Source organism: Bos indicus, chromosome 7, assembly GCF_029378745.1.
Source record: "Bos indicus isolate NIAB-ARS_2022 breed Sahiwal x Tharparkar chromosome 7, NIAB-ARS_B.indTharparkar_mat_pri_1.0, whole genome shotgun sequence".
Taxonomy (NCBI): domain Eukaryota; kingdom Metazoa; phylum Chordata; class Mammalia; order Artiodactyla; family Bovidae; genus Bos; species Bos indicus.
The window spans coordinates 7,565,558-7,580,286 of record NC_091766.1 but is presented as its reverse complement, the minus strand read 5'-3'; the positions used below and the strand labels follow the sequence as shown (position 1 = coordinate 7,580,286).

General features: G+C 44.4%; 1 protein-coding gene and 1 pseudogene across 1 annotated transcript in view; one reads left to right on the top strand and one right to left on the bottom strand.

Annotated features, from left to right (window-relative positions):
- Positions 1-608, top strand: part of LOC109560888 (cytochrome P450 4F6-like) — a 31,397-nt gene extending 30,789 nt beyond the window's left edge. Inside the window, exons 12-13 of the mRNA XM_070792618.1 lie at positions 55-134; positions 346-608. Of these exons, the coding sequence (XP_070648719.1) occupies positions 55-134; positions 346-520 (255 nt within the window). The 3' untranslated portion in view covers positions 521-608. The remainder of the gene's footprint in view (positions 1-54; positions 135-345) is intronic.
- A 3,308-nt stretch (positions 609-3,916) lies between these two features.
- On the bottom strand, positions 3,917-14,156 carry LOC109561177 (prostaglandin E2 omega-hydroxylase CYP4F21-like; annotated as a pseudogene).
- Positions 14,157-14,729: the final 573 nt, after the last annotated feature.

The window sequence follows — 14,729 nt, the reverse complement described above, 5'->3', positions numbered from 1 at the left end:
TCCAGGTATCCTGAGATGTCCCACCCAGTAGCCCTGCCTCTCTCTGCACTCTAGGTATTCAATCCCTTCCGCTTTGATCCAGAAGCCCCCAAGAGATCACCTCTGGCTTTCATTCCTTTTTCGGCAGGGCCCAGGTAAGGCCAGCTGGTATGTAAGGTGGGGATGGTTTGAGGATGGTGCTGGGGCTCAGGGAACACGCAAGCCCATGTGGAGGGGGTGTCTCAGACACCGTTAGCCTCCCTGTCCATCCCTGAAGAGGGCAGGGGTGTCCCAGTTAGTTTCTGGGCATGATGGAACATGATAGGGTTTCCCAGCACAGTCGGAGCCTTCACTTAATGCCCACAGGAACTGCATCGGGCAGACGTTTGCCATGAACGAGATGAAGGTGGCGCTGGCGCTCACCCTACTGCGGTTCCGCATCCTGCCGGATGAGGAGGAGCCACGCAGGAAGCCAGAGCTGATCCTGCGCGCGGAGGGCGGACTTTGGCTGCAGGTGGAGCCACTGAACACAGGCCAGTAATGACCTACCACCTTCTATCCTGGGACCCACCCTGACCACAGACACTTCACTGCAGATTCCCAGGAATAAAATTGTGCTGTCAAGTCTGTCCCAGTCTCGTCGAGAGCCAGCAGGGGGCGCTTGGGCCCTGGGAGGACCCAGGCGGGTGGGCTGTGAACGTGGGAGGCAGGATGGAAGTTGAGGGAGGGGTCTTGAAGGCGGATATTGGTATGATACCTGGAGCTCCATCTTGGATCGTGATGACAAGACTACTCTTTAGCGAAGGGTGGAGCCGAGAGATAGATGCAATCAGGGTCAGATGACCCACTGATCCACCACTCTCCCACAGCAAAGGTCGCCAACCTAGTCTGCTATTTACTCGTTGATTTGTTTGGGGAAAATCATTTATTTTCTTTTATTACATAATAGTAGCCTCTTAATTGCGATGTTGTGGAGATTTGTAAGCGAGCATGTGTGAAATGACTGACGATATTTGGTAAGCATCAGTACTCAATAAGGGTTCATTTCCTCTCTTCTTTTTGCATCACTTTCTCAAATTTAAAATGTTTTAAAATCATAAAAGGTATATTTAAGATTTGAGACACGTGGAAATACTGCTGAAGAAAACTGTCATTAAAATATTCAGTAAATTCAAAGTCTCCATAGTTACATCTATTATGTAATTACAAGAGGCTCTGATGTTAAGCTGGTCTGAAGCTGCTACTGCTAAGTCACTTCAGTCGAGTCCAACTCTGTGGGGATGACCCCATAGACGGCAGCCCACCAGGCTCCCCCGTCCCTGGGATTCTCCAGGCAAGAACACTGGAGTGGGTTTCCATTTCCTTCTCCAATGCATGAAATCGAAAAGTGAAAGTGAAGTCTCTCAGTCGTGTCTGACCCTCAGCGAACCCATGGACTGCAGCCTTCCAGGCTCCTCCATCCATGGGATTTTTCCAGGCAAGAGTACTGGAGTGGGGTGCCATTGCCTTCTCCAGGTCTGAATCTAGGAACCAAAAAAAATTTTTTTCCCCTCTAAGAGGTATGATCCAGGACTTCATTTTCACCTAAATGTTCTAGGAAATGGAGATCAAGAGGGTCCTCAATAATAAGAGGAGGTGGAGGGGGCAGGAGTGCGGCCATTTGATTCAGCACCTGGGACAGTGGCTGCCACAGACTTGCCCCACTGAGGCTGCAGGGGTTTCTGGGATAGAGTCCTACTCTCAGAGTCGTTCAGGGACCATACGACTTACTGGTGGCGAAGTAAGAAAGAAATCCTGTAACACGGAATGAGTAAATATTTAATATATTCTAAGCTGAAAATTGCATACGTTTTTCTTTGCCTTCAGAGTTCTTATTTAAAATGTTTTTCTCCCCCCCGAATGATACCTTGTTATTGAAGAAAATAAAAAATAAGAATTAAAAATTTTATCTATAATTCAAACAATTCCAAGTAATCACCATTTATATTCTCTCACATATACTGCCAAATTTAGTTTTATATGTAATAATTATACAAGTAAAATTTGATTTTACATCTAAGTGTATTACATTTACATGTAATAGCCTTTTAAAATGCTATTTTACTGACTAACAAGCACATGGAAATATGTTAAACATCATTAGTCATTAGGGAAACACAAGTCAGTGCTACAATAGGATACCACCTCACACCCAATAGAATGGTGAAAGTAAAAGCGTTAGTCACTCAGTCATGTCTGACTCTTTGTGACCTCATGGACTGTAACCTCTGTTCATGGAATTTCCCAGGCAAGAATACTGGAGTGGGTTGCCATAACCTTTCCCAGAGGATCTTCCTGGTCCAGGGATCGAACCAGGGTCTCATGCCTTGCAGGCAGATCCTTTACCATCTGAGCTACCAGAAAAGTCCTAATAGGATGGTAAGAATATAAAAAAATGGAGGACAAGTGTTGGTGAAGATGTGGGGTAATTGGAATCCTCATTCATTGTTGCTGAGAATGTAAAATGGCACAACCACTGTGGAAAACAGCGTGGTATTTCCTCAGTAAATTAAACCTACAATTATCACATGATTCAGCCATCTCATGCCTAGGTATGCACAAAGACTTGAAAATATGTGTTCAAACAAAAAACTTCTACATGACTCTCTGTAGTGGCACTATCCACAATTGCCAAAAGTTGGATATTTGGGGAACAACTCAAGTATCCATTAACAGATGAATGAATAAATAAAATGAGGTATATCCATAACAAGGAATATTATTGGGTCATAAAAAGGAATGAAGCACTGATACATGCTACAACATGAATGAACTTTGAAAACATTATGCTAAATGAAAGGAACTGGATACAAAATGTCATATATTGTATAATTCCATGTATACGAAATGTGAAGAATGGGTAAATCCATAGAGATAGATCCAGGAGCTGGAGGGTGGAGGAGAAAATGGAGAGTGACTGCTACTAGGTATAAAATTTCTTTTTTAGATGATGAAAATATCTTGGAACTAGTAGAAGTGTTGACTGCATAACATTGTGAATGTACTCGATGCATGGACTTGAACACTTTATAATGGTCACAACGGTAAATTTTATGCTATGTGAATTTTGCCACAAGAAAAAAATGCTATTTTACCATACATTTCTTTTGTTAATCTGGACTTTTCATATAATAATATATTGTGAACATCCTTCCACAACATACAGTCATCATCTTGGAGGTCTTTAGAATCTTTAAGTGTTAAGTGTTCAAGCCACTGTTTATTTTTGTAAGTGGCATTATGTTAGAAAATAATTTAGTTTGTCTCACTTTATAAGAATTCTCTTTATGCACCTTGATGACTTGAAATATCACTACCAATTACATATTGAGTTACTTTTAATCACAAAATTTTGAGTGTAGAAATTTTATTTTTTAGCAATAGATACACATACATTTATGTTGGTGTGGTTAAACACTTTTTATGCAACACATAGGGCTTCATAATGCTACAGACACTGATGTTTTTGGTCCTATTAACAGAGGTAGACCACTGGAAGGAAGAAGGTGATGACACTTCAGCTCCCCCAGGTAAACACTGATTTCATCCTCACACCAGTCTTATGGATTGGAGAAATTAACTCACTTGCTCAAGGTCACTCGATTGATGAGTGGTGGAGTGAGGGTAAATTTTATGAGCTTGGCTTCAGTGGTCATGCCTAACCTTCTAAGGAAGTGAAGTGATTTTTACTGGGTGTCTCAGCCCCAGTTGTGTCATATTACCTGGAGAACCTGTGCAGGCTTACAAGATGAGACTCTTTGATGAGTGGTGTCTAAAATTTTAAATTTAATATTTTTGACAGGGAATTCATTCACTCGTGTAGCAAATAAGATGTCAATGAAAAGTATTGGTCTCCCTATATCCTTTGTTGGATACCAGGCCAGAAGAGGGTGGGTCACTACTGGCTTGCGCTCAGTGGCTCTACACACAGCCAAAGCCCAGCCTCAGCAGGCAGGATCAGCTCCGGTTTCCTGAGTGACTCCTTGCCCAGCAGGATGCAGAAGCACAGCAGGGTGAGCGCCAGGACCACCCTCATCTCGGTCATGGCAAATGTCTGCCTGATGCAGTTCCTGTGGGTGAGAGTGGGGGCTCTGACTGCACTATCATTCTGGCCTCATTGCACCTGCAATCTGGCCTGCAACCCCCATCCATGATGGCAGAGGTAGAGGCTAATTGTGCCTGCGATCCCTCCGTGGGCTTGAATATGAACCTGGCCCCCGCTCCGGTCCTGAACTCAGACCAGCAAACAGGGAAATGGGGCTCTCAGCACACAACACACCCTCTTTGGGCCCACCACCATTCCCAGACTCTTACTCATTACGTCCAGGGGAGTGGAAGGGGGAGAGCCAGAACTCTATCTTTGTTTTCCCCACTCCTCTGCCCCACAGTTATGCCAGGAATCTAAGTCCCAGATCCTCCCCATGCCCCCAATCCCTACTTCAGATGCCCACTACCCTGACCTGGGCCCTGAAAAGAAGGGACCAAAGGCCAGAGGTGACCTCCCCTTGGTGTTTTCTGGCATGAAGCAGAAGGGGTCATAGACCTGGGGACAAGACAAGACAAACAGGGCTACTGTGTGGGATCTCCCAGGCTGTCCATTCTTAGAGAGGCAGACATGTGTATAATGGAGGGAAGTGATGTCTGCTATGCAAGTCAGAACTCTTTGCCCTTCCTTGCATCCCCCAAGGGGAGAGGGGGCAGCACCTCAGGGTCTGGCCATATAGATGGTTTATGGCGGGCCCTGAAAATATTGATGAAACAGATAACACCTGTGGAAGAAGAGGGGCCAGTTAGGACTAAGTCCAACCTGCTGATGAGCCCCTCTTTCTCACCAAGAACCTCTTCCCCTAGTCATTATGGGCACCTTTGGGGATGACCCGGCCATCTGGAAGCACAATGTCCTGGGTACAGCAGCAGGAGATGACCATGACTGGGGGATGCAGCTGCAGACTCCTTGATGCACATGGTCAGGAAGGGCAATTGGGTAAGGTCATCCCTAAGGAAACCATATGACATCCAGGGAGCAAAAACAGAGACCCTCAGACCCTCCAACTGCCCTATAAGATCCCCTCTGCCTATAACAAAATCACAGATGGATCAAATAGCTCCAAACTCATTATGCTGTATACATTAAATATGTGCAGCCTTTTCTTTGTGTATCACACTTTAAAAAAATTGTCCTTAAAAAGAAGGAAAAGTAGTGCCACAGAAGTACCAGACAAAAGTTACTCACATGTTTTTAGAAGCCTTTCTGAGGAAAACTACAAAAATCTAACAAAATATTTACAAAATTGTATAAAATCAAAACACTCTTTGTGGCAAGACTACAAAATCAGAAGGCAAATGCATAAGAAACAAAAGAAGCAGATTCAATATTTACTCTTTTTTGTTATGGCACTGGAGATACTAGCTAATGCAATTAGACAGGGGAAAAAGAGTAATGCCATTTGAAATACGGGGGAAAATGTGTCATTTTTTGCACATAGTGATGTTATACTTAGAAAAGAAGAGAAATCACTGGAAAACTTTCATAAACATTGAGGGTAAGATCCAGTAATGGGGCTGAATTCTTTTTTTTAAAAATTTCTTTCTTTTTGTGTGGTGATTTAAATAGATGATTCAGTTAATAGTTCAAAGTTGGAACAATGCAAAACATTACCCCTCTGGGCCAACAACACTCATTTCTCCTCACAGTTTGCCTAGTGTTATTTTTATGTATCTTCCTAGAGGCATTTTTTAAAAAACTTTTTATTTTGTATTGGGATATAGCTGTGAACAATGTTGTGATAGTTTCAGGTGTACAGCAAAGGGGCTCAGCCATACATATTCATGCATCAATTCTCCCCCACATTCCCCTCCCATCCAGGCTGCCACATAACACTGAGGAGAGTTCCATGTGCTATACAGTAGATCTTTGTGTATTGTCCATTTTAAATATGGTAGTGTGTACATGTTCATCTTAAACTCCCTAACTATCCTTCTCCCCCATCCTTCCCCCTGGCAACCATAAGTTCATCCTTTAAGTCTGTGAGTCTGTTTTTGTTTTGTAATTAAATTCACTTGTATAATTTCTTTTTAGATTCCACATATAAAGGATGTCATATATTTCTCCTTCTGTTTGACTTACTTCACTCAGTATGACAATTTCTAGGTCCATCCATGTTGCTGGAAATGGCATTTTTTTACTCTTTTTAATGGCTGAGTAATACTCCATTGTATATATCAAAGGTTTTGTTTCATTAAAAATTATATAGTAGCATAGTCTATACTATACCTACCGCTTTGTATTTATTTCATGTAATAGCATATCAATGTCTTATTGTACACCCGCTGGGATTTATGTCATGATACAGCCTTCTTACTGTGGAGCTGTAATATAACTTCCCATAGTTTCCTCTAGAGCCTTTCAGTTCAGTTCAGTTAAGTTCAGTCGCTCAGTCGTGTCCGACTCTCCATGACCCCATGAACTGCAGCACGCCAGGCCTTCCTGTCCATCACCAACTCTCAGAGTTCACCCAAACTCATGTCCATTGAGTCGGTGATGCCATCCAGCCATCTCATCCTCTGTCATCCCCTTCTCCTCCTGCCCCCAATCCCTCCCAGCATCAGGGTCTTTTCCAATGAGTCAACTCTTTGCATGACATGGCCATAGTATTGGAGTTTCAGCTTTAACATCAGTCCTTCCAATGAACATCCAGGACTGATCTCCTTTAGGATGGACTGGTTTGATCTCCTTGCAGTCCAAGGGACTCTCAAGAGTCTTCTCCAACACCACAGTTCAAAAGCATCAATTCTTCGGTGCTCTGCTTTCTTCACAGTCCAACTCTCACATCCATATATGACCACTGGAAAAACCATAGCCTTGACTAGACAGACCTTTGTTGGCAAACTAATATCTCTGCTTTTTAATATGCTATTTAGGTTGGTCATAACTTTCCTTCCAAGAAGTAAACGTCTTTTAATTTCATGGCTACAATCACCATCTGCAGTGATTTTGGAGCCCACCAAAATAGAGCCTTTAAGACTTCCTTATTATATATTTTAAATCTTTGATTTGTGTAGATGTTATTTTCTTGCCAGACATGAGAAGCAGGTTGAATTAACTTTTTTCCATGTAATTTCCCTGTTATTGCAAAAATTTATATTATTATGATTATCTTTATTTCTCCTATTGATATGGGACTCCATATTTAGCAGTTACTAAGATCACTGAGCAAGAAATTGATATCCATAAATTATTAATTTTTCTATTAGAAAAAAATAGAAAAGATGATGATATAACATACATGGATTAAATTTAACAAGAAATGTGAATGTCTGTATTCAAAGTGAACTTGTAAATGTCTCTCAATCCAGATAGACTATATTATTCACCATAGCAATAAGAGTACCTAAGGGTTTATTTAGCAAAAGCTGCCCAAGATCCCTATGCTAGAATTGTAGACTCTATTAAAAGACCAAGTATTATTTTACTATCCAGAATTGGATATCTGCTTCACACTCTGGGACAGTGTATTAACATTATGAAGTAATCTATGCTCCACAGGTCAATCATATATCAACCCCCTCCTTTCCCCCTTTATCTCTCTGTCTCTCTCCCTCTCTGCCTCCATCTCTTCATTTTGACCAGCTACCTTGTTGACTTTACCTCAAATGCATCCACCTCTCTACTGATCAACTTTCAGGGTCTGAGATGAGGCATTATTTTCCTCTACTAAGGCACTTTTTTTACCCTCTACTTTGTCTGTCTTACTCTAAACTGAAGCTCTGTCCATGTATACAGGGAGTTTCTTGACTGTAGCTCTGCCCATTTATACAGGGAACTTCTTGACTATTCCTCCATGATACTAGGAGATCCTGGAAGGCAAAGGCCGGGTCTAGGTTCTTCCTGAGTCTCCAGGACACAGAATGGCTGAGAAGAATTGGAGATGTCATAGAACTGAGAAGAGGGAAGAAGTGTGCTAGTGTTTGTTGAATGGGGACTGGATGGAGGAAGATGCAGGTATTCCTGGACAGGAACTCTTTAGTTCCTGAGAGTTCCATGTGAAACCTGGACTAAATAATATGAGGAATTAAGGAGAAGGATATGAAGAAACACTCAGGGAGTGGAGATGTTTGAAAACATGTAATTTTAGAGAGAAAAGTAAGAGAGTAGAGGGAAATTTCACTTACTGAATACGTGCTAAGTGCTATCATTTACCTTCACACATTGTCACTGATTATTTCAGAAATCCAGGTCTTTCTGTCTCAAAAGCCTGCAAACTTCCTCCTACTATACATGCTGTGTACCAGACCTTTTCTCTGGGTCTTCCCACTAAGAAATAATGACAAAGTCCACAAAAAGATTTTTTCTCTTCCCCAGCAAGAGAGCAGAGCCAGTGAGAGGGACTCAGAAAAATGCCATGAGGACTTGAATTCACCATTCAATCTCTTTAGGCTCACGGTCCTTCAGGAGCTCTTGCACCTCTTGCCAGCAATGCTCCTGATGTTCTGGGCACTTTGCAAGGTTGTACAGGATTCAGGAGAGGCCGCTGGCTATGGTGTCATGGCCTGAGGGGTAGCCAGACATGCTTGGGTCACTGGGCTACTTCAGCACCAGAAAGTGGACAGCACCCTAACAGAAAGGACCATGGGGAGGATGGAGAGGCATGGGGGATGGTTCAGGGTCTACACACCTAGTCCCTGCAATGGAGGAACCCATGCTCCCCTCTGTAGTCCCACACTAGGACCCTCACTCTCAAACATGAATGTGTCAGCTTCAGCTCAGATATCTTCATCTGACAGACCTTTCCAATCTTCATCCTGGACAGAAAGCAAGATCCCCAGATTCACACTAGCTCTGAGGGCCCCTAAGCCTAAACTGAGATAATCTCTGAAACTGCATTATCCATCTAGACCTCCCATGCACTCTATCACCAGAGGCCCCATCCAGAGATCTCCTTGACCTTCTTGCCTCTTATGTCATCCACGGTAAAGAGAATCAAAGATTCATAGAAATTTTCATGTTTATACATGATGCAACCTAGGTTACAGGATGATTAAATGACAACTTGTCACGGAAGCTAGAATTTAAACATTGTCCCAAAGCCATTTGCTCACAGGCTAGGATAGTAAATCCAGAGATTCTTTAGTCTCCTGAAGATAAGGGATGGATTAGAAACCTATAGAACCTATAAACTTTGCCTTCTCACTGATAAGGATTTGTTTAAGTTCCAGAACAACCTCTCTCCCTCCCTTCCTCCTCCTTATTCCTCTCTCTCCATCTCTCTCTCCCCTTTCTCTATTTCCTTTCCCCTCACTCCCTATAGTGAAAGTGAATGTGAAAGTCTCTCAGTCGTGTCCAACTCTTTGTGACCCCATGGACTATACAGTCCATGGAATTCTCTAGGCCAGAATACTGGAGTGGGTAGCCTTTCCCTTCTCCAGGGGAACTTCCAAACCCAGGGATCGAACCCAGGTCTCCCGCATTGGAGGCAGATTCTTTACACAAGGGAAGCCCCTCACTGGCTAGGGTGAAGGGAAAGGAGAAGAAGGGAAGAAGGAGAAGATATATCAGCTGTCCTATATAAGTTCCAAATTTCAAAATCCAGAGGTACCTGTTCTGTGATGCAACCATGGTTGTATGTACAGGTAAAAGCATCATGGTGCCCTCAAAGGAATTTGGGGATGGGGAACCAGAGCTACAACTCTACTCTGATTACTGTTTCTACTATGAGAAATACATATGCTGCTCTGATCCAGGCTTCCTTCTGTGTGTGTGTGTGTGTGTGTGTGTGTGTGTGTGTGTGTACACACACCCATATATGTGTATATATATGTATGCATGCATGCTCAGTCACACAGTCATGTTCAACTCTTTGTGACCCCATGCACTGTAGCCCACCAGGCTCCTCTGTCCATGGGATTATCCTGGCAAGAATACTGGAGTGGGTTGCCATTTCCTCCTCCAGGGGATCTTCCTGACCCAGGGATTGAACCCACACCTCCTGCAGCTCCTGCATTGCAGGTGGATTCTTTACCACTGAGCCATGTGGGAAGACCATGTATGCATGTATGTGTACATGTATATATACAGTCTGCCTCTGTGGTAGATAACTTACTAGCTTGGGAGTAGAGTAAAATCTCAGACCTTCACAGCTTCAGACTTAGCACTCCCCTGCAGACCAGTTTCACATGGTCATGTCTAAAACTTATCCATGACCCATTTCTCCCTTCCTCAAACACCTCCTTTGGCTCCCCAGTACCCTATGCATCCCATCCAAGATCTCTGATCAGTTCAAAGTTCATTCTACTTCTTGAACTCAGATCCCACAGCAGCCTACCTTGGTCATCAGGAGCACATCAGTGAAGTCCAAAGTCTTGGTCTTCACCTTGACCTTGAGGAAGTCATCAATACTCTCACTGAGGAGGGGCCAGCACTGCTCCTGGATGACCACATCTGTGCAGCCATGCACAAGGGCAAGTCCTGCAGAAGCACCGCCCATCTGGGGTGAGGAAGCCCAGGAAGTCCATGTGCAGGAAGATCTGACAGTGCAGTTTAGCCACAAGTGCACTGAGCTCCAAGAAGGCAGCAATATATTCACTGGGCTTCCTGAAGGATGAGAGCATGAAGGGAAGCCACCACTTAAGACACCAGAAGCCCAGAAGCTGGGGGCTAGCTACCTCCCTTCAGGAAGCTGAGGCTCCAGAAACAGATGGTTCACAGATACAGTGTGGGGATGAGCCAGGAGATGTAACTCTTCAGACTCTTCTCGACGCACATCCCATGTCCATGAGCTGACTCCATGCCCCAGGCACCTAGGGCACAGCTTAGACATCAGGCTTCTCTCCTTTCTTTCTTTCCTAGTATCTGTCTGCTTCTCCTTCCCCATACTGTCCACTCGGCTCAGACCTCATCCTCTCCCAGCTGGTCAATGAGGATAATGCCTTCCCTAGTCTCCTTACATCCAGTTGTCAACATCATCCAGTGTCTACATTGTGGTCAGTCTTCTCTCCAGTTAGATGTCCAAGCTCAGCTTTGACCTCAACCCTCATCTACTCATACATCTTCCACAGCTCCTAGGAAACCTCAGATTAGTTCATATCTTCTGTCTGGCTTCAGAATGTCCTTAAGACATTCCTTCCACCCCATACCCAAATTGTCCCCTTACTGTTGCACATACTTTGCTCATTCTAACCTCCTAGCATTTATTAAACAGTTCTGCCTACCTGTAAGGGTTGCTGTTTCTCTTTCCCTTTTTCCTGTCTTTCAATGTCCAGTTTGACCCATCTCCTCCAGGAAGGCCTTTCTGATTGTCCACCTCAGTCTCGCTCATTTACTCCTTTGGGTCTAGGGCTCATCTTCCCAGGCCCTGGGCCGAGCATTCACTCCTGGTAATTACTGTCGAAACTGAAGACCCCTTTCTGCAGACTGTCCAGGGTCATGAGGCTGATGTGTTCAAACATGTCCAGACGGGTGTGGCCGTTTTTAATCAGGTGCTGTCACTTGGGCTGGACAGAGAAGGGGATATGGCTGAGGTTGGAAACTGCCTCCTCTCTAACCCCAAACACCAAGACGCACTCCCCAGACCCTGCCTCCTGGTCCTAGGCACCAATCTTCACAGATGACCAGGCTTGAGTGGGAGTGGAAATTGTTACATTAAGCCATGAAGTCCCCAGCCTGGGAGTCAGGAGACCTGCTATTAATATAACTTTGGTTCCTCCCACTACATTTTGTGCACTGTTGGTCAGCTTACTGCATAAAGTAACTGCACAGCAAATGTCAGATCTCATCATCTTCATTGTTAGAAATTGTTGAGGGAAAGGTGCCCTATGTTGAGAGAGGTAGTCCTCCATGGTTCCTGTGTACCTTTGTACTTTCTTGCTTCATATGCCAAAAAAACCCCCAAAAAACTCTGATATTCTTTCAGTTCAGTTCAGTTCAGTCCCTCAGTCATGTCCAACTCTTTGTGACCCCATGAATCGCAGCACACCAGGCCTCCCTGTCCATCACCAACTCCCGGAGTTCACTCAGACTCATGTCCATCGAGTCAGTGATGCCAGCCAGCCATCTCATCCTCTGTCATCCCCTTCTCCTCCTGCCCCCAATCCCTCCCAGCATCAGAGTCTTTTCCAATGAGTCAACTCTTCACATGAGGTGGCCAAAGTACTGGAGTTTCAGCTTTAGCATCAGTCCTTTCAAAGAAATCCCAGGGCTGATCTTCTTCAGAATGGACTGGTTGGATCTCCTTGCAGTCCAAGGGACTCTCAAGAGTCTTCTCCAACACCACAGTTCAAAAGCATCAATTCTTCGGCGCTCAGCTTTCTTCACAGTCCAACTCTCACATCCATACATGACCACAGGAAAAACCATAGCCTTGACTAGACAGACCTTTGTTGGCAAAGTAATGTCTCTGCTTTTCAATATGCTATCTAGGTTGGTCATTACTTTTATTCCAAGGAGTAAGCGTCTTTTAATTTCATTACCTGGGCCATTTTTCAGAGTTGTGTTTTTAGCAAACAACCTTGAGGAGTGAGGTAATGTCTCCTCCTCGACAGGTATTGGGGCAGTTGCTTCTAATTGCTATAAAAGTCACAGAATATCTTAACCTACCCCCCCCCCCCCCCAACCATAATACAATAGCAGGCATATACGTCAGCATACTACATGAGCAGGCATATATCAAAGCCCACCTGTGTCACCCTCATGAGATTTAGTGACTTGGAAGAAGAATGCAAACCAACAAGAAGCTCATGTTGTTGCCTTCTGAGGGTAATAAATTGCTCTTTGTCTCTCACCCAGGAGTTTCACGTCTCCTGGAAGAATCCATGAAACAGTAATAAGCTCTCTTGTCAGCTTGCAGGTATGGAAAAAATCCCAGACACTTCCCAAAAGCCTGACCTCCAGTTCTTCATTCCCACATATATATGTAAACCCTTTGCAGTGTAATTTTTCAGTAACTTCTCTTAGGAGGTGGGGGCCTCTTTCACTATCCTTTGATTCTGAGCTGGTTCTGGACCTGTTTTGGCCAATAGACTGGTGAAAATGATGAAGTGGTCATCCCAAATCTAGACCCCAAGGAGAATTGCAGCTTCCTTTCAGTCTATTGGAACCTTGCTTCTGCCCATGTGAACAAGCCTGAGATGCCTTGTAAAGGGAGAGAATCACATGAAAGGACATCCAGTTGTTTCAGCTGAGGTCATCCAAGATCCACCTGCAGTCAGCCAAGCCACAAAGATGAGAGAGGACTGACCTCAGATCAGTAAGTCTTCCTATCTGACCTCCAGTGGACCACCTGATCACCCCAGCTGATCACAGATACATGAGTGGCCCCATCCGTGTCCAGAAGAACCAGCCTGCTGCTGCTGCTGCTAAGTTACTTCAGTTGTGTCTGACTCTGTGCGACCCCATAAGACGGCAGCCCACCAGGTTCCCCCATCCCTGGGATCCTCCAGGCAAGAGTACTGGAGTGGGTTGCCATTGCCTTCTCCAGAAGAACCAGCCCACTGACTCACAAACTTGTCAATACTAAGCACTTATTGTTTCCAAGTGATTTGTTACTCTGGAATAATGACTACATGATATTCATCATTATCATCAGCCATGTCTCAAGATTTCAAGCCTTCTGTGAGGGAAACATAGAAACTAACACCTTCTGAGCACCTACTGTGTGCCAGGAACATTACTCCATTATATCATCTTGGCCACCCAAAAATGAGGGATCACATAATCCTCATTTTTCAATTGTGGAAACCAAGGCTCAGAAAGAAAGAGCCATGGCCCTAAAGCCACCCACAAGAGTCAGATTCCAGACAAGACATTGTTGAGTCCCTGTTATCCCCAAGACTCCAGCTGGAACCCTGGGTTCAAGAGACTCACGCGCATGATGTCTGTGCTCTTGGTGAAAATCTTCATATAGGGCTTCAGGATGTTGAAGTGGAAGGCGGGTGTCAGCATGTGACAGTACCTGCTGCACTTGTCACCAGCACTCGGCAGGAGCCCATCCCCTAGCAGAGACAGCCAAGGGAGTGGGCAAAGGAGGACCTTCTCCTGGGTCCCCAGGGTCATCCCCAAACCCCTTCACCCACAATTACTCATCCAGCCAGGGCTTCAGAGTGTTGTAGAAAAGCATGTCCTTTGGTGTGATGGCAGCTGACATGAATGAAGACAATCAAGGGCCAGAGAGAAGGGGAGGGGAGGGAATTTTGGTGCAGGTTGGAGACTCCCAGCCAGGAATCTGCATTCCCCCTCCAAGCCCAGCATGGCAGGAATGGGGTTAAGAGCACAGGAAGCTAGAAGGAAGGGTAAAGGGAGGAGGGAGGACCAGACCAGGTTGCAAGACAGAATAAAGCAAAGGCAGAGCCCACAGATACCACCTATGAGCTTAGACACACCCCAACATGACACAATATGCCCCAACATGACTGGACATGGCTCCTAGATTGTCCTACATATTTGGCAGGAGTTTGGGTGAAAAGATTTTTAACCATATATATGGTGGTTATAGGACTCTAGACATTTCAAAACTCAGAACTGTACACCAAATAGAGCAAACTTTACTTTTTGTAAATTTTGTAAATTACATACAATTTTAAGAGAAGCATATATATTATTTACATAAATATACTGTGAAATGATGGGCTTCCAGGTGGCTCAGTGGGTAAAGAATCTGCTCACCAATGCAGGAGACTTGAGTTCAACCCCTGGGTTGGGAAGATGCCCAGGAAGAGGA